Source organism: Mustela nigripes, chromosome 17 (genome assembly GCF_022355385.1).
Source record: "Mustela nigripes isolate SB6536 chromosome 17, MUSNIG.SB6536, whole genome shotgun sequence".
In the NCBI taxonomy this organism is placed as follows: domain Eukaryota; kingdom Metazoa; phylum Chordata; class Mammalia; order Carnivora; family Mustelidae; genus Mustela; species Mustela nigripes.
In genome coordinates, this window is record NC_081573.1 from 32,482,760 (window position 1) to 32,498,464 (window position 15,705).

The 15,705-nt window shown below is 48.3% G+C and overlaps 1 protein-coding gene across 2 annotated transcripts in view; it reads left to right on the plus strand.

Moving 5' to 3' along the window:
- The window catches only part of GNAO1 (G protein subunit alpha o1), a 164,482-nt gene that overhangs the window by 76,394 nt on the left and 72,383 nt on the right, over positions 1-15,705 (plus strand). For both annotated transcript variants that reach the window (XM_059383069.1, XM_059383070.1), the window contains exon 3: positions 6,307-6,448. In XM_059383069.1, the coding sequence (XP_059239052.1) occupies positions 6,307-6,448 (142 nt within the window). The remainder of the gene's footprint in view (positions 1-6,306; positions 6,449-15,705) is intronic.

The window sequence follows — 15,705 nt, forward strand, 5'->3', positions numbered from 1 at the left end:
GCTCTGTGGCCCCAGGTTACACCCCCTCCTCAAGAGGACCGACGGGGACAGCCAGCCAACTGCACCTCCCCCCTACCAAATACAACAACAACAATAATAATAATAATAGCAGAACCGATCAAGTGCCTGCCATGCCCCGCACTTGGCCTTTACACAGCGCAACTGGAGAGGAGAATTAGTGTTACCGGGCTCATCTCCACGGAAAGCTGCGGGAGCTGAATCGCTAAGCAGTTAAATTACTCAGTCCCACAGCTCAAGTCTGGCTCCCAAAGCACCCCCTTAATCTAGATCCCTAACAGGACTATGGTGGGGGACAGACAGATAGCCCCAGTGCAGGAGAAAGGGAAGCAGAGGAGAGGAATCCAGTCTAGCCTGGAGATGGCATGGAAAATCACGCGTTCCAGCAACTTCAGACCGTTAAGTTTCTGAACCACCGGAAGCTGGGAGTAAAACTGGTTGTTGGTGCGTTTGTCACCATCTCAGAAGGATCTGTGGTTCCAACTTGGGCTGTCTGGCTGCTGGGCCAGACGATCCTCCTCGGTCCCTTCCAGCTCCTGAGCCTGTGGTTCTGTGACCATATAAGGCCAGTGTGCCCAGGGAGTCTCACTGCAACGGAGTGTGTCCGGAGAGGGGGGAAAGCAGAGAGCAGAGCCCAAGTTCAGGCCTCCTGCAAGGTCCCCAAGGCCCCAGAGACAAGGAGCCAAGGCCGGGGAGGCTGGGGGTCCCTCCTTGTTTGCCTCTGCCCAGAAATCTCAGACCTGCTCTCCCTCCCACCCTCCTTCTCTCCCCATTTCCACTTGAGATCTCCTCCTGCAGTTGCCTCGCCAGGTTTCCTGAGACTTTCCAGAGACCAGCCGGTGGCGCCTGTCCAAAGTCAAACACTCAGGGCTGCAGAGTCAGCCCTTGGTCCTCCCCTCAGGGTCCCTGACTTTGGTGTGGGTGCCATTACAGCATCTAGCTTGGCTTCCCTTTGCCAGCCTGGCTCTGCAGGCGTAAGAAATCTGGTGGATTCCCACCCCACTCCAACACTCACACTCACACTTACACACACACACCCGCCTCCAGTTAGTGAGCTTCTTGGAGAGGGGTGGAGCTTGTGCGTCTGTCTACTCCTGGCTCATGTAGTTATGTCCCACTTTCTCTGAGTGCTGTCCAGAGCCCAGCACTGAGCCAAATAACGCGGAGAAGAGGAAGCGAGATGGCTGGGCTATGGTACCTGACTTCCAGGGGCTGACAGGCTGGTGGCAAAGACAGAAGATTAATAAACAAGTCTAGCAGGAGATGATCTCTGCTTATTGTGGTTCTCAAGGTGCAAAGCATGTTTTATCACGACTCTATCAGTTGTAAGTGGCAGAAACCCAAGTCAAATTAGGAGAATGATTGGGCTCCTGTCACTCAAAAATGTAGAGATAGGATTAGCTTCAGGTATGACTGGATCCAGTGGCTCACAGGATGTCTCTGGGATGTGATCTGACCCTCGGATGAAGATCAGTTTCTGGGGCTATTGCACTATGATACTGGAAATGCCACTGACTGTCGTTAAGCTGTCACACGCAGCCTTACTCCTGCTTTCCAAATCCTAGTGCTATGTCCTCTAGGGCTCAGACCTAAGCTGTCACAAGAGCCTAGACTCCCCTGGGCTGCCTCTCCAGCCCCTAACCAGGGGCACCTGGCTGGCTTAGTCAGTAGAGCATGTGACTCTCAATCTCAGGGTCATGGGTTCAAGCCCCACTTTGGGAATGGAGCCTCCTTAAATAAATAAATACATACGTACATACGTATGTACATATATACATAAATAAAAATAACCCTGACCAGATGTCTCTTTTCCTTGCCCCACACTCCTTGCACTGATACCATAGGACATGTTCTGATACTCACTTTGTGTGTGAGATCTCTGGATCCTCTGGGAGCCTGGATACAGGGATCTAGGGCAGAAGCGGCTCTGCCTCTCCGCATCTGTCTGGTGGTCACAAGTAGGGTCTCGAATGACACTCTGATGCTTACCAGCTGTGTGACCTCAGGTAAGTGGCTTAGTCTCTCTGAGCTTCAGTTCTCTCATCTGTAAAGAGATGATAATAGTTTTCATCTCCTAGGTTTGTTTTGAAGATTAAATGAGAGGGGTACATGTAAAGCACAGAAGGCAGAGAGTAAATCCCCCAACATCTACCACTGTTCTTATTTTGGTCCTTGATACCAATGAAGGAAATTCTGTTTGGGGGGGTTCTGGCTTTAGAATGCAACTATCACTACTCACAGCTATCATTTATATATACTTACTATATAGTAGGCATTTTGCATTTATTCCTCACAACAGCTCGTCGTATAGGAGAAACCTAAGACCTGAAGGTTTAAATCCTTTACCAGTTACACCCAGCTCATCAGGATAGAGCTGGGGTTGCCCACATCTGTCTGGCTCCTGAGCCCAAGAAGTCAGCCTCCCACTGCTCTTCTCTGCCTCTCCGGATGACATGGGGAATAGAAAATAAAGGGGCCTCAAGTGATACTTTTAAGGATATATGACTCAAATCCCTATTGGGGGGAGAAGATGAGGAAGGTGGCATGAAAGCAATACTAGGGCTGACACTAAAAACATCAGTGTTTTTGCCTGAATGGTGGGATTACTAAAAGTATGTTTTGGTTTGGTTTGGTTTTGGTGTTGTCTTATATCATCCAACTTTCCTTACTGGTAGTAAGAACAATATACTTACTACTTGGTAAAGGCCAACATAAAATTCTACCCTGAAACAGGAAGCCCAATTCTAAGCTACTGTCCGCCCGTTTGAACAAGTAATGGAACTACGTGATTGGAGCAAGTTTTCCCTGTATTGCCTCATTTCTGCAAACCTCCCATGAAGTTTCTTTATTTTAGCCCCCCGACCCCCTGCCCGGGCACCAGGCTGAGACCTTCCAGGTAGTTTTCTACCCAGTCCAGCCCAAGGACTGAGGTGGGGTAGAAAAGTGAAGTATACTAGGGAGCCCGTGCTCTACTCCTGGACAGAGAAGACATTCGGCCAATTACTTAATCTCTCTCAGGCTCACTTCCTCTAATGTCAAGTAGGTATAATAAAAAACCTGGCCTCCCTGCCTTAGTAGGTGCTATCATGACGGATACTAATGGGTGAAAAAAATTATACTTCTGTCCTAAGTGGGGGTAAATTCTGAAGGCCACCAAGGGTCTGAAAAGTACTCCCAGGGACCAGAATGAAGAATCAGAAACTCACTGCACTGGCTTCCTGTAAGAGGGTATCATGGGGAGGCACAGATCCCAGCTGCTCCTCTCAGGTCACCCGGCGTGTCCCACCCTCGGAGGGGAGTCTGGTCTTGGAGCCTGGGCAACACTGGGCTTTTTTATATAGCTTTTAAGTTGTCTAAAATTTATATTATATGTCTTAATTTACCATGCTGTACTGTTAAGTGCTTCGTATATATGAATTTTTCAACAGTATATTTCCATTTTATCCCTCCCATCCTCTGTGCTATTGTTGCGTAAGTTTTCGTTTTACTTATGTTATAAATAGCACAATACCTTTTTTTTTTAGCCTTTTTCCTCTTTTTACTTTAGTTTGGATCATTTCCATTGCTTATTGTTCAAGGTCACTAATCTTCCAGGAGTTAATCCCATACGGTGAAATTTTTATCTCAGATATTTCATCTCTAGCCACTCCATTCTGTTCTTTTTATGTCTCCCATTTCTCTACTCATTATGTCCATGTTTTTCTTTAATTTCTTGAAAATATTTTAAATGGGTCTTTTTAAAGTCTTACTAGTTATTTCCATCATCTCTGTCACTCCTGAGTCTGATTCTATTGACTGATTTTTCTCCTGGTTATGGGTCACCCTTTGCTCCTACACATAGCCAGGAATTTTGTATAGGATGCTACGTATTAAAAATATTATATTGTTAGGTGTCTAATTTTGTTGTCCTCCTTTAAAGAGTGTTGGACTTTATTCTAAGGCAATCAAGTTACTTGTAGATCAGCTTGATGTTTTTGCATCTAATTTTTGAGCTTTGTCAGGGCACGTCTGAAGTAACTTTTACTCTAGGGCCAGTTTAGCCCTACTACTATGGCATGAACCTTCTGGAGTCTCTGCTGAGTGTCCTCAGGGTTTAATAAGGGCTCTCCACTCTGCCTGGCCAGAACTTGTACATCTCCCAGCCTTGGGTGAGCTTTGGGAAGTGTCCAGTTTATAAGCTCCCTGATGATTGCTCCTTGCTGAGCTCATGCAATCCCACCCTATTCAGCCCAAGACTCAAAGAGATGCCTGGTCATGCATGGAGAGCTTCCTCTTTCTCTCTCTCTCCTCTCTCTCTCTCTCTGTGGCTTTTTTCTCTCTGGTGCTTTGCCCATGGAATCCCAGCTACCTCAGCCTTCCTGAATTTTGATCTTTACCTCATCAACTAAGTAAGACTGCTCTGCTCTGCTTGGGTTCTCCCTCCCTTCATTGAGGGCTGATACATGACTTATAAGTGGAAAGCCATCACAACCAGAGGACTCACCATATTTGTTTCCCTTATCTCCAGGATCACAGTCCTGTACTGTGCCTGAAACTGCTTGGTATATATATTTTCTCATTTTTTAGTTGTTTACAGTGGGAGCTAGCAATTTCCTCTAAGATCCCTCTGGGGTAGTGCACCAATGATCCAGTCTGGGTGTATCTTCCCTCTAGAAACTTGGATCTAGGGTTAAAGAAGTCTAAGAAAAGTCAGAAGGGTCATTCTGATCTGCTTCTTAGAGAAACCCAAGCTAAAAACTCACCACCCAGTATCAAGTCAAATTTTACAAGAATTGTTAGTGTCCATCAGCTGGTGGTTGGATAAATAAAATGTGGTATATCCATACAATGGAATATAAGTGGGCAATAAAAAGAGATGGAGTACTGGAAAATGCTATAGCATGATGAATCTGGAAAGCATGGCTAAGTGAAAGAAGCTAGTTATGAAAGACTGTGTAGTGTATGATTCCATTTATATGATACGTCCAGAATAGGCAAATCTGTAGAAACAGAATACAGATTAGTGGTTGCTTACTAGGCATGGGGGGCGGGGAGTGACTACTAATAGATAGAGGATTTCTTTTGGAGAAGGACGAAATGTTCTAAAATTAGACTGTAGTGTTGCCCAAGCTTGTAAATGGACTAAAAAACATTGACTTGCACACTTCAAGTGGGTGGATTGTATGGCATGTGGATTATATCTCAGTAAAACTCTTTTAAAAAAAAGAATTTGCGAGCGATTTCCTTCTGCGCTGAAGGTAATGAAGGGATGGGAAGGTGCTGTGGTGGGGTGCAAGAGAAGCCTCACCCCTTAGATTGATGTATGTCCGTACTGGACGGCGTATTCAATCCTGAACAGTAACACGTGACCCGTGAAGAGTGTGCACGGTTATCTTGGGGGCAGTGGTGGCTCCTGTCCAAGGTTAGTCTTCAACACCATTCGCTCCTTCTTAATTACTTCAACCGGAAGAGAATCCGTGCCAACTTTTAGTTTTATCACCTCTTCCCAGCCTTCTCTCCTCTCTGGAACCTGGGGAGCAGTGAGCATGTATTGAGCGACTACTGTGTGCAGGAAGAAGGGACATTAGGGCACATCTAGCCTTACCCCTGACCTCAGAGGAACCTGAGAACAGGAGAGCAGAGAGTGTCACAAGGCCTCTGGGAACTATAATGTCACCTATGTGTCCCCTGTGTCACTGTTCAGAGCCATCAGAATAAGGGTGACGTGGTAGTCAAATCCCAGCCGAGGATGGAAGAGCAGGTACACCCTTTCTGTGGAGTCTTCCATGGTCAAAGATGAAGACAGTTCGTTTAAGTGAGTCCTCTTACCTTCAAGCACTGTGAGCTTTCCCCAAAAGAAAAATTATTATTCGTTTGCAGGCTTTTTGCAGGCGTCTTCATCAACATAATTCTAAGTGGAAATTTAGGTTAAGACCCTGAGCTTTGCTTAAAAATACTAACAGCTCACATATATTGAATTCTTACTGTATGCCCCCCCTGCCCCCCCCCCCCGCACCGTTCAAAGCACTTTCAGGTACACTCAGCTCCTTGCTGACACCATCTGTCTCACTGTGTACAAGGAATGGAAAAAGACTAAATTTCTTTTTGCCACTATTCTGTTTTCCTGCTGAATTTTCAGTAATTCAGGTAGAGTCTTCCTTCAGCTCAGGAATTCCACATCCAGGTCGGACCCTGCCCTCGGCCAGCTAAGCCAGTAGGTTGGCCCCAGAGGCTTGACAGGTCTTGGGCTCTTGGTGCCAAGTGAAAACAGTGCACTCATCAGATACGGCCTGTGTGCTTTTTCTCTAGGATCATCCACGAAGATGGCTTCTCTGGAGAAGACGTGAAACAGTATAAGCCTGTTGTCTATAGCAACACCATCCAGTCACTGGCAGCCATCGTCCGAGCCATGGACACTCTGGGCATCGAATATGGTGACAAGGAGAGAAAGGTAGGCTGCTGAGCCCATGGGCACTGTAAGGAGAAGGCCTGTCCTCCTTATAATGTCAGCTGCTTTATAGGAACCAGAAGAGAGTGCTATCTGTGATAGAGAAGTCTAGTCTCCAGCCCAAGCCAGTGCACCAGTCAGCCTGGCAAATTCGGTCAAACGGGTGTAGGTGCTGGGCACACCTCCAAAGCAAAGTCGCCAACAAAGACGACAGCCATCCAGTGCCGGGGTTTATTCTGCATATGACAGAGGGTTGCTGATGTCTTAAATTGGGACTCCCGCAGCATTATACAAGTACTTGCCCTTGGGCAATTAACTTGAACCGAAGTATTTCTCAAACCAGATGAGAAATACCTGAGCATCATCTCCCCTCCTCAGGAGAGCATCCCTTGCCTTCTTGGGAGCAGGCTGTAGCCATTTGGATTTGACTCTCTATCCTCCTTTACACCAGGGGATGTGTTGTCTGCCTCTCCTGGGTGAGCTGGAGGGCCTAAGGGGCTCTCTTTCCTGCAGGAAGTTGATATCCTAGAATAGGGACTGTTTTACTTTTTTTAAAAAATTTTTAAAAATTCCAGTGAGTTAACATACGCTGTTAATATTCATTTCAGGTGTACAATTTAGTGATTCAACACTTACATATAAAGGACTGTTTTTCAGTTGAATTCCCAGGTGTCTGATAAGTAGTGAATGGAATAAGTGTATAAAAGCCTCTTATTTGCAAACATTTGCATTAACCATAAGACTGAAACAACACAGCTATACTTGGCAAAGCTAAATAAAAGAGAGAGGGAAGGAAGGAAAAACAGTCTTAGAGAATTCTATCCAGAAGTGGCTCTATGTCCCCTGGTGAGACTGTGAATCCCAGCAACCCTTTCCCTATGTCCTGGAGGGCAGAGAAGGAGAGCAGATGGGGAGGTCTTTGAGTGCCCAGACCCACCTATTGGAGCCTTTGGAAAGAGAGAATTCATCTCTGATAACTGTGTGATTCAGTTGTGCGTTGTACATATCCTGTCTTTGCTAAAAAAAATCATCTCCTTCCCAGAGGAAAACTATCCTTGCCTCTGGATCTGATGAGGAACCTTTGATAGATAGTTTTAAGTGTAAAATTCAGTATTTTATGTACAACATTCTAACTCCATGGGGCAGAGTCATGCCAGCTCCGGCGTGGGCTTCTCCTCCATGGCCGGGGTGGGGGTGGTGTGGATGGGGAGTGATTTGTTGATGGAGGGTGTGTCCAAGGCCAGCCTGGGCTAGGGAAGCAGGGCCCCTCCCACTGCTCCTCTGGGAGGCCAAGTTCTGCAACCAGTTCTGCAGAGGAAGCTCTTCCCACTGGGGGGACGGGCTTTGGTTTTGGCCATAGAGCCAGGGCCTGTGGAAAGAGGGGTACCGCTAGTGCTTGTCTTATTTCCGTTACATATAAGCCGACAGCTTCTAGTGCGCCAGGCACTGTGTTGGCTGCTGGGGATCCAGGAATATACCCAGTGGGGGTGGCACCCCGAGAAACCAGGCATTTAGCACATACATACTCCCATCATCAGAATCAGCCTAGCAGGTTACAAGGCTCCATTTCTTTTAATAATAGTAATGGTCACAGTGATAATAGGAAGGGCTGTCTTCCAGAGCAGGAAATGCCTAGTGCGATCTTTACACAAGGACAGGCCATAGGCCTCTTGGCCAGAGGGAGAACAAGGTACCTGAATCTCCGTTCCCCAAATGACAGCAACCGTGCAAGAGGCACATATGTCCACAGCACGTACCCGCCGCACAGACACACACATACGTACGTCCACGGCCCGTGCACTCTTCCAAGTGGATGTGTGTTCACTGCCACGCCTGCCTCCCAACCATTTCCCTCCCAAAAACTTCCTGCCCTGACCAAAACACGGAAATTCATTCTGACTTTGGAATTCTTTTCTCCTTCAGTTCTGAAAGCACGACTTATTCCTATGGGATTCCCGTCCCCCTCCCCACCATTTGATTATGCTGAACAGAGAGGTGATTGCTTGGGAATCATTGGGAATACAGTGTATCAAGGACAGCGCTGGGGGCCCCTGGGGCCTCTGTGGGTCTTTCTCTTCTTTGAGGTTTCCCCCTTAGGACAGTCATCAAGCAGGGGGCCAGGGAAGGTACCAGTACAGAGGGACACCAGGAACAGAGTGGAGATGCCTGGAAGTCCGCTGGACATGGTAGCATTGGAGGCCAGTCCTGTTAACAGTGGGTGGCATCACAGTGGGGTGTCTGACCCACCCCCAGGGCAGCACCAGCTCCTTGGGCACAACCCTCCTGGCTGACAAAGGCCTCCAGGCCCTTGGGCACCTCTCTGTCATGTCCCCTGTGAGGAGCAGAAAAGTTGACCCAAGATCAGGCCAAAGTGAGCCAGACATTTGCGGAAGGTATTTTCTGGAAGTGCGCTGGCATGAATTTGCCGTCTGGGAAGCTGAGTGCAGGGATCTACTTCAGACTGAAATCTTCCCCTGGACATGGAAGGGACATTTGTGATGAAACCTGGCTCTGAGAAGGAGCCAGCCATGCGAGCAGAGGGGAACAAAGTTTCCAAGTAAGCACCAAGGCACCAAGGTCCTGAGAAAGGAGTGAGGCTGGCATGTTGGAAGAGAGAATGCCTGAACCACACCCTGGGAGAGGGGTGGGGCCCTGGGGTACTGGATGCCTTCCAGTCAGATCTGCCTACAGCCAGCCAGATGGTGCCCAGATGCCCTGACCCAGGCCTGGGTCTCCAATAGCTTTCTCCTTCCTCTCTCAGGACCCCGGGAGGGGCCTATGTGGAGGATCTGCTGTTTGGATGTTGTGAAAAGTGCCCCATGTGGAGCAGAGCCAGATTCGTGTTTCGGCCTCCAAAGACCTCCTTTATTCTCTTGGCTTCTCCCATTCTGCCCTCCTCCCACAACCCATCATGAAACATCTAGAGGAAGACAGCCTCACATCCAGAGTCTGCTTGGGCCAGCCAGTTTTGCAGTCTCCATACAAAGAAGCATCTAGAAGCTTCCCTTGCTGTATCTCATTAAAACAGGTGTCCCTGACTTCTCTTGGTAGCTGGCTCATCACCCCTCCTGGCTCTCCAGTAGAGGGAGGAGCGACTGCTTTCTCCTTCAGCCTCTCTGTACATGAATCTAAGCCTGAAGAAGCCACTACATGGGGGCAAGCATCTGGGATCCCCTTACAGCAGTCTGGGGCTTCTACATCCCATGTCCCAGGCACACCAGACCACAGACCCTCTCCCCAAAGACACCACACACTCGTATGCCTCCAGGCCTTAGCTCAGGACATACATCTGCTTCCAGTGCCCTTCGCCCCTTCTCTTCTTCCTGGAATTCCTCCTGTTGAGTGAGGCCCAGCTTAGCTCCTTTCTCTTCCATCCCCTTGACAGCAGAACTCAGCTCAAGGCTTTCCCTCCATTGAGCGCTTACCCATGCACCAGCATGAAGATTGGTTATGTTACTCTTTCCTTAGAGCTGCGACCCTTGCGCTCTAGGGTGATCAAGACCCTTTTGAGCAGCTAATGAAAGCAGTGAGCCTTCTCTCCAGAACAGTACACACATGCATACATCTGGGAAATCCCACATACAATTTCAGGTGGCTCTGGCACTCATAAAGCCTGGAATAAGAACTCCTTCATGATTTTACATCCTTCTGCCCAAAGCCTGTGTCATTCATCTTTCACTTCCCTCCTCACCCAAACAACCTGCACAGGGCTCAGAATATAGTAGGCCTTCACAAAAAGCCCCTTGAGTGGAATGACATGTCTCAATTCCTCAGCTGTCACAGAAAAAAGGAAAAGTACCTGTGATTCATCACTAAATGAGCAGATACTGACTGAGTACCTACTATGGGTAAGCTTTGTGCTAAGTGTTCAGAGGTATGTGACACAGAGCCTTTAAGGAATTGATCTTTAAGGAGTTTATTTAAAACATATGAACATATAAGAAGGTGGAAAAAAGAGAGAGAGGGAAACAAACCATAAGAGACTCTTAACAATGGTGAACAAAGTGAGGGTGGATGGAGGGAGGTGTGTAGAGGATGGGCTAGATGGGTGATGGGCATTAAGGAGGGCACTTGTTGTGATGAGCACTGGGTGTTGTATGCAACTGATAAAACACCAAATTCTACTCCTGAAACCAATATTACACTATATGTTAACGAACTAGAATTGGGGGGAAAAGGGAGTTGATCTCCTTGGGAAGACAGGGCTCCCAAGCTGAATGCACTCAGCCATTACAAGGCAGTCAGGGAGAGCCTCTTCGAGGAAATGAGGCTGGCATTGACCTTGAAGCAGGGATGTAGCTTGACAAGGGCAGATATGGGTAAGGAAAAGGACTTGAAGCAGGAGGAACAGGAGTAAAGGCAGTGGGTTGGTAGCAACCGAAACCAATCTGAGGGACAGAGAAGGCCAGTGGCCAAACGGAGGTATGGTGAGGTGTGGGAGAGTTAGAAGATGCAGTTGGGTCCAGACTTGGGGGGGATGCGGGAGCTTGGAAGGTGCGCCGAGGAGGTTGGATTTGATCCTGGTGGCAACAGGCAGCCATTGTTAGATTTCTGAGGACTTCTGGGGAGGGGTGGGATGAAAGTGAGTTTTTAGGAGAGTCTCATGATGGCCTGTGTAGGGGTGGAGGGACTAGTAAGAGGAGGACTGCAGGTAGGGAGGAAGGCTTGGGAGCTACAGGGAATGACACACATGCAGAGCTTGGTTCTCCATGGTGGTTGGAAAGGAAGGGGAGCAAAGTGATGTGTGGTGATGAGAGGAAGGTGAGGGCCCGGGATTGATCGGCTGCTGGGGCAGAAGGGTGAGGATCCGGAGACTGGCTTACTGAGCGCGTATGAAACCTGGAGCAGCAAGCAGGAGATGGGGCTGGACTGGGCCCAGTGTGCTGAGTCTCCTTGCAAACTAGTGGGCTGCCCAGTGGGAGTGATCAGCAAGCAGATGGATCAAAGAACCAAAGCTTTAGGAATTAAAGGTGGTGATAATATTGACTTCTGCTCTGTATGTTTCAGGACCCCGTTTAAACAGTTGACATTATTTACTGAATCCTAACAACCACCTGTGCTGTGGTTATCCCTTACAAGTGAAAAAAATGAGGCTCAGTGACTTGCCCAAGGTCCTGCAGGCAAAATACGTAGGTATATGATCTAGATAGGACTCCTAACAAAGCTGTCACCCCTGTGATTGGAGTCCAGAGCAGAGTCCCATTTAAATAGGCACAGCAAAATCACGCACACCAGATCTTTAAAAGAATCTCAATTCTCTATCCTAAGTCTCTCTAAAAATATGAAAAGGGACCCAAAGGACAACTCCCACTCCTGTTTTTTTTTTTCATATATCTTTTCCCTTCGTCTTTCTCTTGTCTGCCACCCCCACCATCTTGTGCTGCCCCCCGCCCAATTCCACAGACACCCCCTCTCTACTCCCAGCCTTCAAGGCTTTCCCTCCTTTGGCCTCTTTCTCCGTCTCTCTCCCCCACCGTTTTTCTCCCTCTTTCTTCCTCTCCTCTCTGTTGGGAGGCTGTTCTGTAACCTGCAAGAGATTCCCTCTCTTCCTCTCCTCTCTCCCTTTTTCCATCTGTTCCTCTCCTTCCATCTCTCCTTCCCCCGACCGCCTCCTTTCTCCCACCCTCTCCTCCTCCCTTCCCTTCCTCTGCTTCCCTCTGCTCTCTCCCTCCTCACACGCCCCACCCCTCCACCCCGCTCATTATCATGTAAATTGTCTTAACCTTTGGAGCTGAGTCTCTCCCCCTCCTCCTGCTTCCTCAGTTCTCAGCCCAGGGCCTGCATCTGCATCACAAAAGCAGAGAAACTGGTCTGGCAGAACTGGCCTGAACTCAGACACTAAAAGAAAGAAAAAGCTGGGGGAAACTGGACAGTTACAGGGTTAGAAGGTTCGCTTGGACCAGTGGGGGGATGGGGACACAACCCCACGTTCACAGATTTTATTACACACGTACATATGAACATACGTAACACTGATGTGCATGTCTGTATACTTAGGTATGTAACACACATTGTAAACTAGCCAGGCAATAGGAAGAAGTAATGCCTTGAACTTGTAGACTTTATTCAGTGAAGAATACTCTCACTTTCATTTGTTCACCATCTGTACAGGTGCATGTTTCTCTCAATAAATCATGAACTTCTCAAGGACAGAATAGAGATCTTCAGTACGATGCCTGACACAAGAAGTATTAGATACTGTGTTCATAGCCCAGCTGTACCACCAGCTCTATGACCCTGGGTAAATTATTGAACTTTCTCAGTGCTCAGTATTTGCGTCTTCAAAATGGTCATAATCCTAATACCTTCTTCATTCTTCTGCTATAAGATTAAATGAGATAATACTTGCAAAGTGTTATGCCCAAGTTTTCGCCTCCGAGAGACCACCAAGGAGCCAGGATGCAGTCACACGTGGGTTTTTTTTTTTTTTTCTCAAAGATTTTATTTATTTATTTGTAAGAGAGAGAGAGTGAGAGCGAGCACAGGCAGACAGAGTGGAAGGCAGAGTCAGAGGGAGAAGCAGGCTCCCTGCGGAGCAAGGAGCCCGATGTGGGACTTGATCCCCGCTGGGATCATGACCTGAGCCGAAGGCAGCTGCTTAACCAACTGAGCCACCCAGGCGTCCCAACACACGTGGGTTTATTTGACAAGCTTAAGCTTGGGCCCAAGTATACCGGACATGGCGGAGTAGGGACTTGGACCCTGAACCAGATTACAGTCAGAATTTTTAAAGGCAGAGTAGGGGTAGACTCGGGTGGGTGAGGACAAAGGCGATTATGGATGATGTAAGTCTCCAAGGACTTTCAGAAGCAAGGTCTCCAGGACCTTGAGGGGCTAGCTATTGTTGGGAGAAAGGTTATTTATTACCAATAACAAAAATCTTCTCGTGAGACCCTTTAAATGTGTATCAGTGGGCCATATGCTTGGGAATGATTCTCGACACTATCTTGGAGGTTTAGAGATAAAGGAATTGTTTAAGTAGACTTACAGGATCCTGGTCGGACCTGTCGGGGTAGGGGGTCAATCAGGGTAGGATTGTCCTTAGCAAAACCTCAAGGTGAGGGCAGTTAAGTCCCCAGGGGAGAGCCACTCTGTCTGTTTCAAGGGCTTGTCAGTAGGTAAGGAATTTTAATGATTTTCTTCTGCCTCTGTTTCCCACATCAGCTAAACTTGAGGGGGGATGGCCTTAATTTTCTCAGCCTCCACATTTCCCCTTGAACAATTTTGACCCTTAAATCTTTAAGGTTGTTGAAGGTGGAAGGTCTCATCTTCTGTAACTTCTTCCTGCTGAATAGGGGCATAGAGTTGTCCGTACCTACTCAGGTCAACATTGATCATTTAGGGAATGTGTAGGGGAGTTATGAAAGACAGAGGCAGCTGAGTCCAGGGGTTTAAATCAATCATTAAAGGAGAGAGTGACTGTTTAAAGTGCTAACCTGAGTAGGTCAGAACCCAAGAAATATTTTGTGATAATCTGGAACATCAAGATGGCTGCACTTATGTCAGGGCTAGACTCAAGGTGGGTACAGCCTTGTTTTTCTTGGCCTCCACACAAAGTGCTTGGGATAGTGCTCGACACATAGAAAGTTCACAGCACATATTAACTCTTGTTCTTTTTTGTTGGTTTTGTTGTTTATAATTATTGGTAAGATCTTGATGAGTTATCCTCACGGGGCCTTGGTGAGGAGTGGGTACAGTTTGATCTGCATTTTGCATGTTAGAAACAGAGGCACAAGAACCGGGTTACTGACCTAAAGAGGACTGAAGATTCGTGCTGGTTGGCGTGGCTGCCTGGTGCTCCTCTGTCCCACCAAGGGGCTTCATTAGAACTGCCCCCTCCCTCACGTTCCCCGCCCCTCCCGAGATAAATGCAGCTCTTTAGGGAGGCAGAATCACATTTCACACCTGGTTTCCAGAATGTCATCAGATCTCCTCTGGTACAAGAAATCTTGACGTTTAATTCACACAGCGGAGCTCAGAACCCTATCTTTTTTTTAATCAGGGAAATATTGTGGCCTCATCTGCACGGCGCGTTTGCCCTGTAGTTTACATGAATTCTGAATCGGGCAGAAACAAGGATGCTGTCTGGCCTGTGTCTGCCTGGAGAAACCTCAGGGGTGGTTGTCAGATCTGATGGGGACTGGGGGAGGTGACGGATGACGGCCTCCGTGCACCTGTGCCCAAACCTGAGGCCAGGAAGAGGCTTCCGTGGGGCAGCAGCGTGGACGCCTGCCGCGCCCTGCACACCTCGGCTCTCCAGCCACACCAGCCCAGGCCCAGTCCTGCTCTGATCCTTGGCCTGGCCAGATGGGTAGACCTGAAAACTCCTCCATTCAAGACCATCGTAATTCTACTGCTCCATTTTGCAGGTGGGGCAAAACAGGCCCCACATGGCCCAAACAGGAAAAGGACTTACTCCAGAGAGGATGAGGCAGCCAAGGACTAGAATGTCAGGTTTCTGGAGTCACGGTTCTCTTCTCTTTCCATCTGACCAGTCTGCCTCAAATCAACCAGCCCGTGTGGGGCCTCATTTTCTTTCATTCAGTTGGTCAGTCATTCATCTCACAAATACTTACCGAGCACTCACTTCATGGCAGACCATGCATTATGATCCAGCAGGGTTGGCTACAAAGATTAAAAAGGTGTTGGGGCTCCCTAGCTTCGGCAGAGATCGTGTTTCTGGGAAGGAAAGATAGATTTCTTGATTTCTGAGGCCTCAAGCAGCCCTGACATTCCAGCTCTGCAGGACCCAGTGCAGCCAGGTCCGCCCCCTCCCTGCGGTCCAAAGCCAGATCCGGCTGTAGGAACCTTGGTCCAGGCTTGCGGCAGCAGCCCCGTCTGCCCGCACGTTCCTTGCATCACTGTGTTCAGTGCAGAGTAGGGCTCAGTGGACAGACTGGTTCATGAGTGACTCCAGGTGTGTGCCCTCTCAGGCCAACTGCTGGGCTAGGTGCTAGGGGCATTCCTATGAATAGGACAGACACAGCCCCTGCCCTCAAGGGGCACGAGCAAGCAGGACAGACACTTCAGGCGCTTCCTATTTTTATGGAAGCACGGTGATATGAGCCCTGAGGCGGGGGAGGATGACAGACGTAGTAACCATGTCCTAACTCCTGGCTGTCTGAAGATGACACGAATCAAGAGGCACGAGCTCCTCGAGCAGGGCCTAGTACACAGTAGGTGCTCAGGAGAGGCGACTTAGTATTCAGATCATATGCCTTAAAGCAAAGTGACCACTACTCTAGTTATTTGTTCGCTTG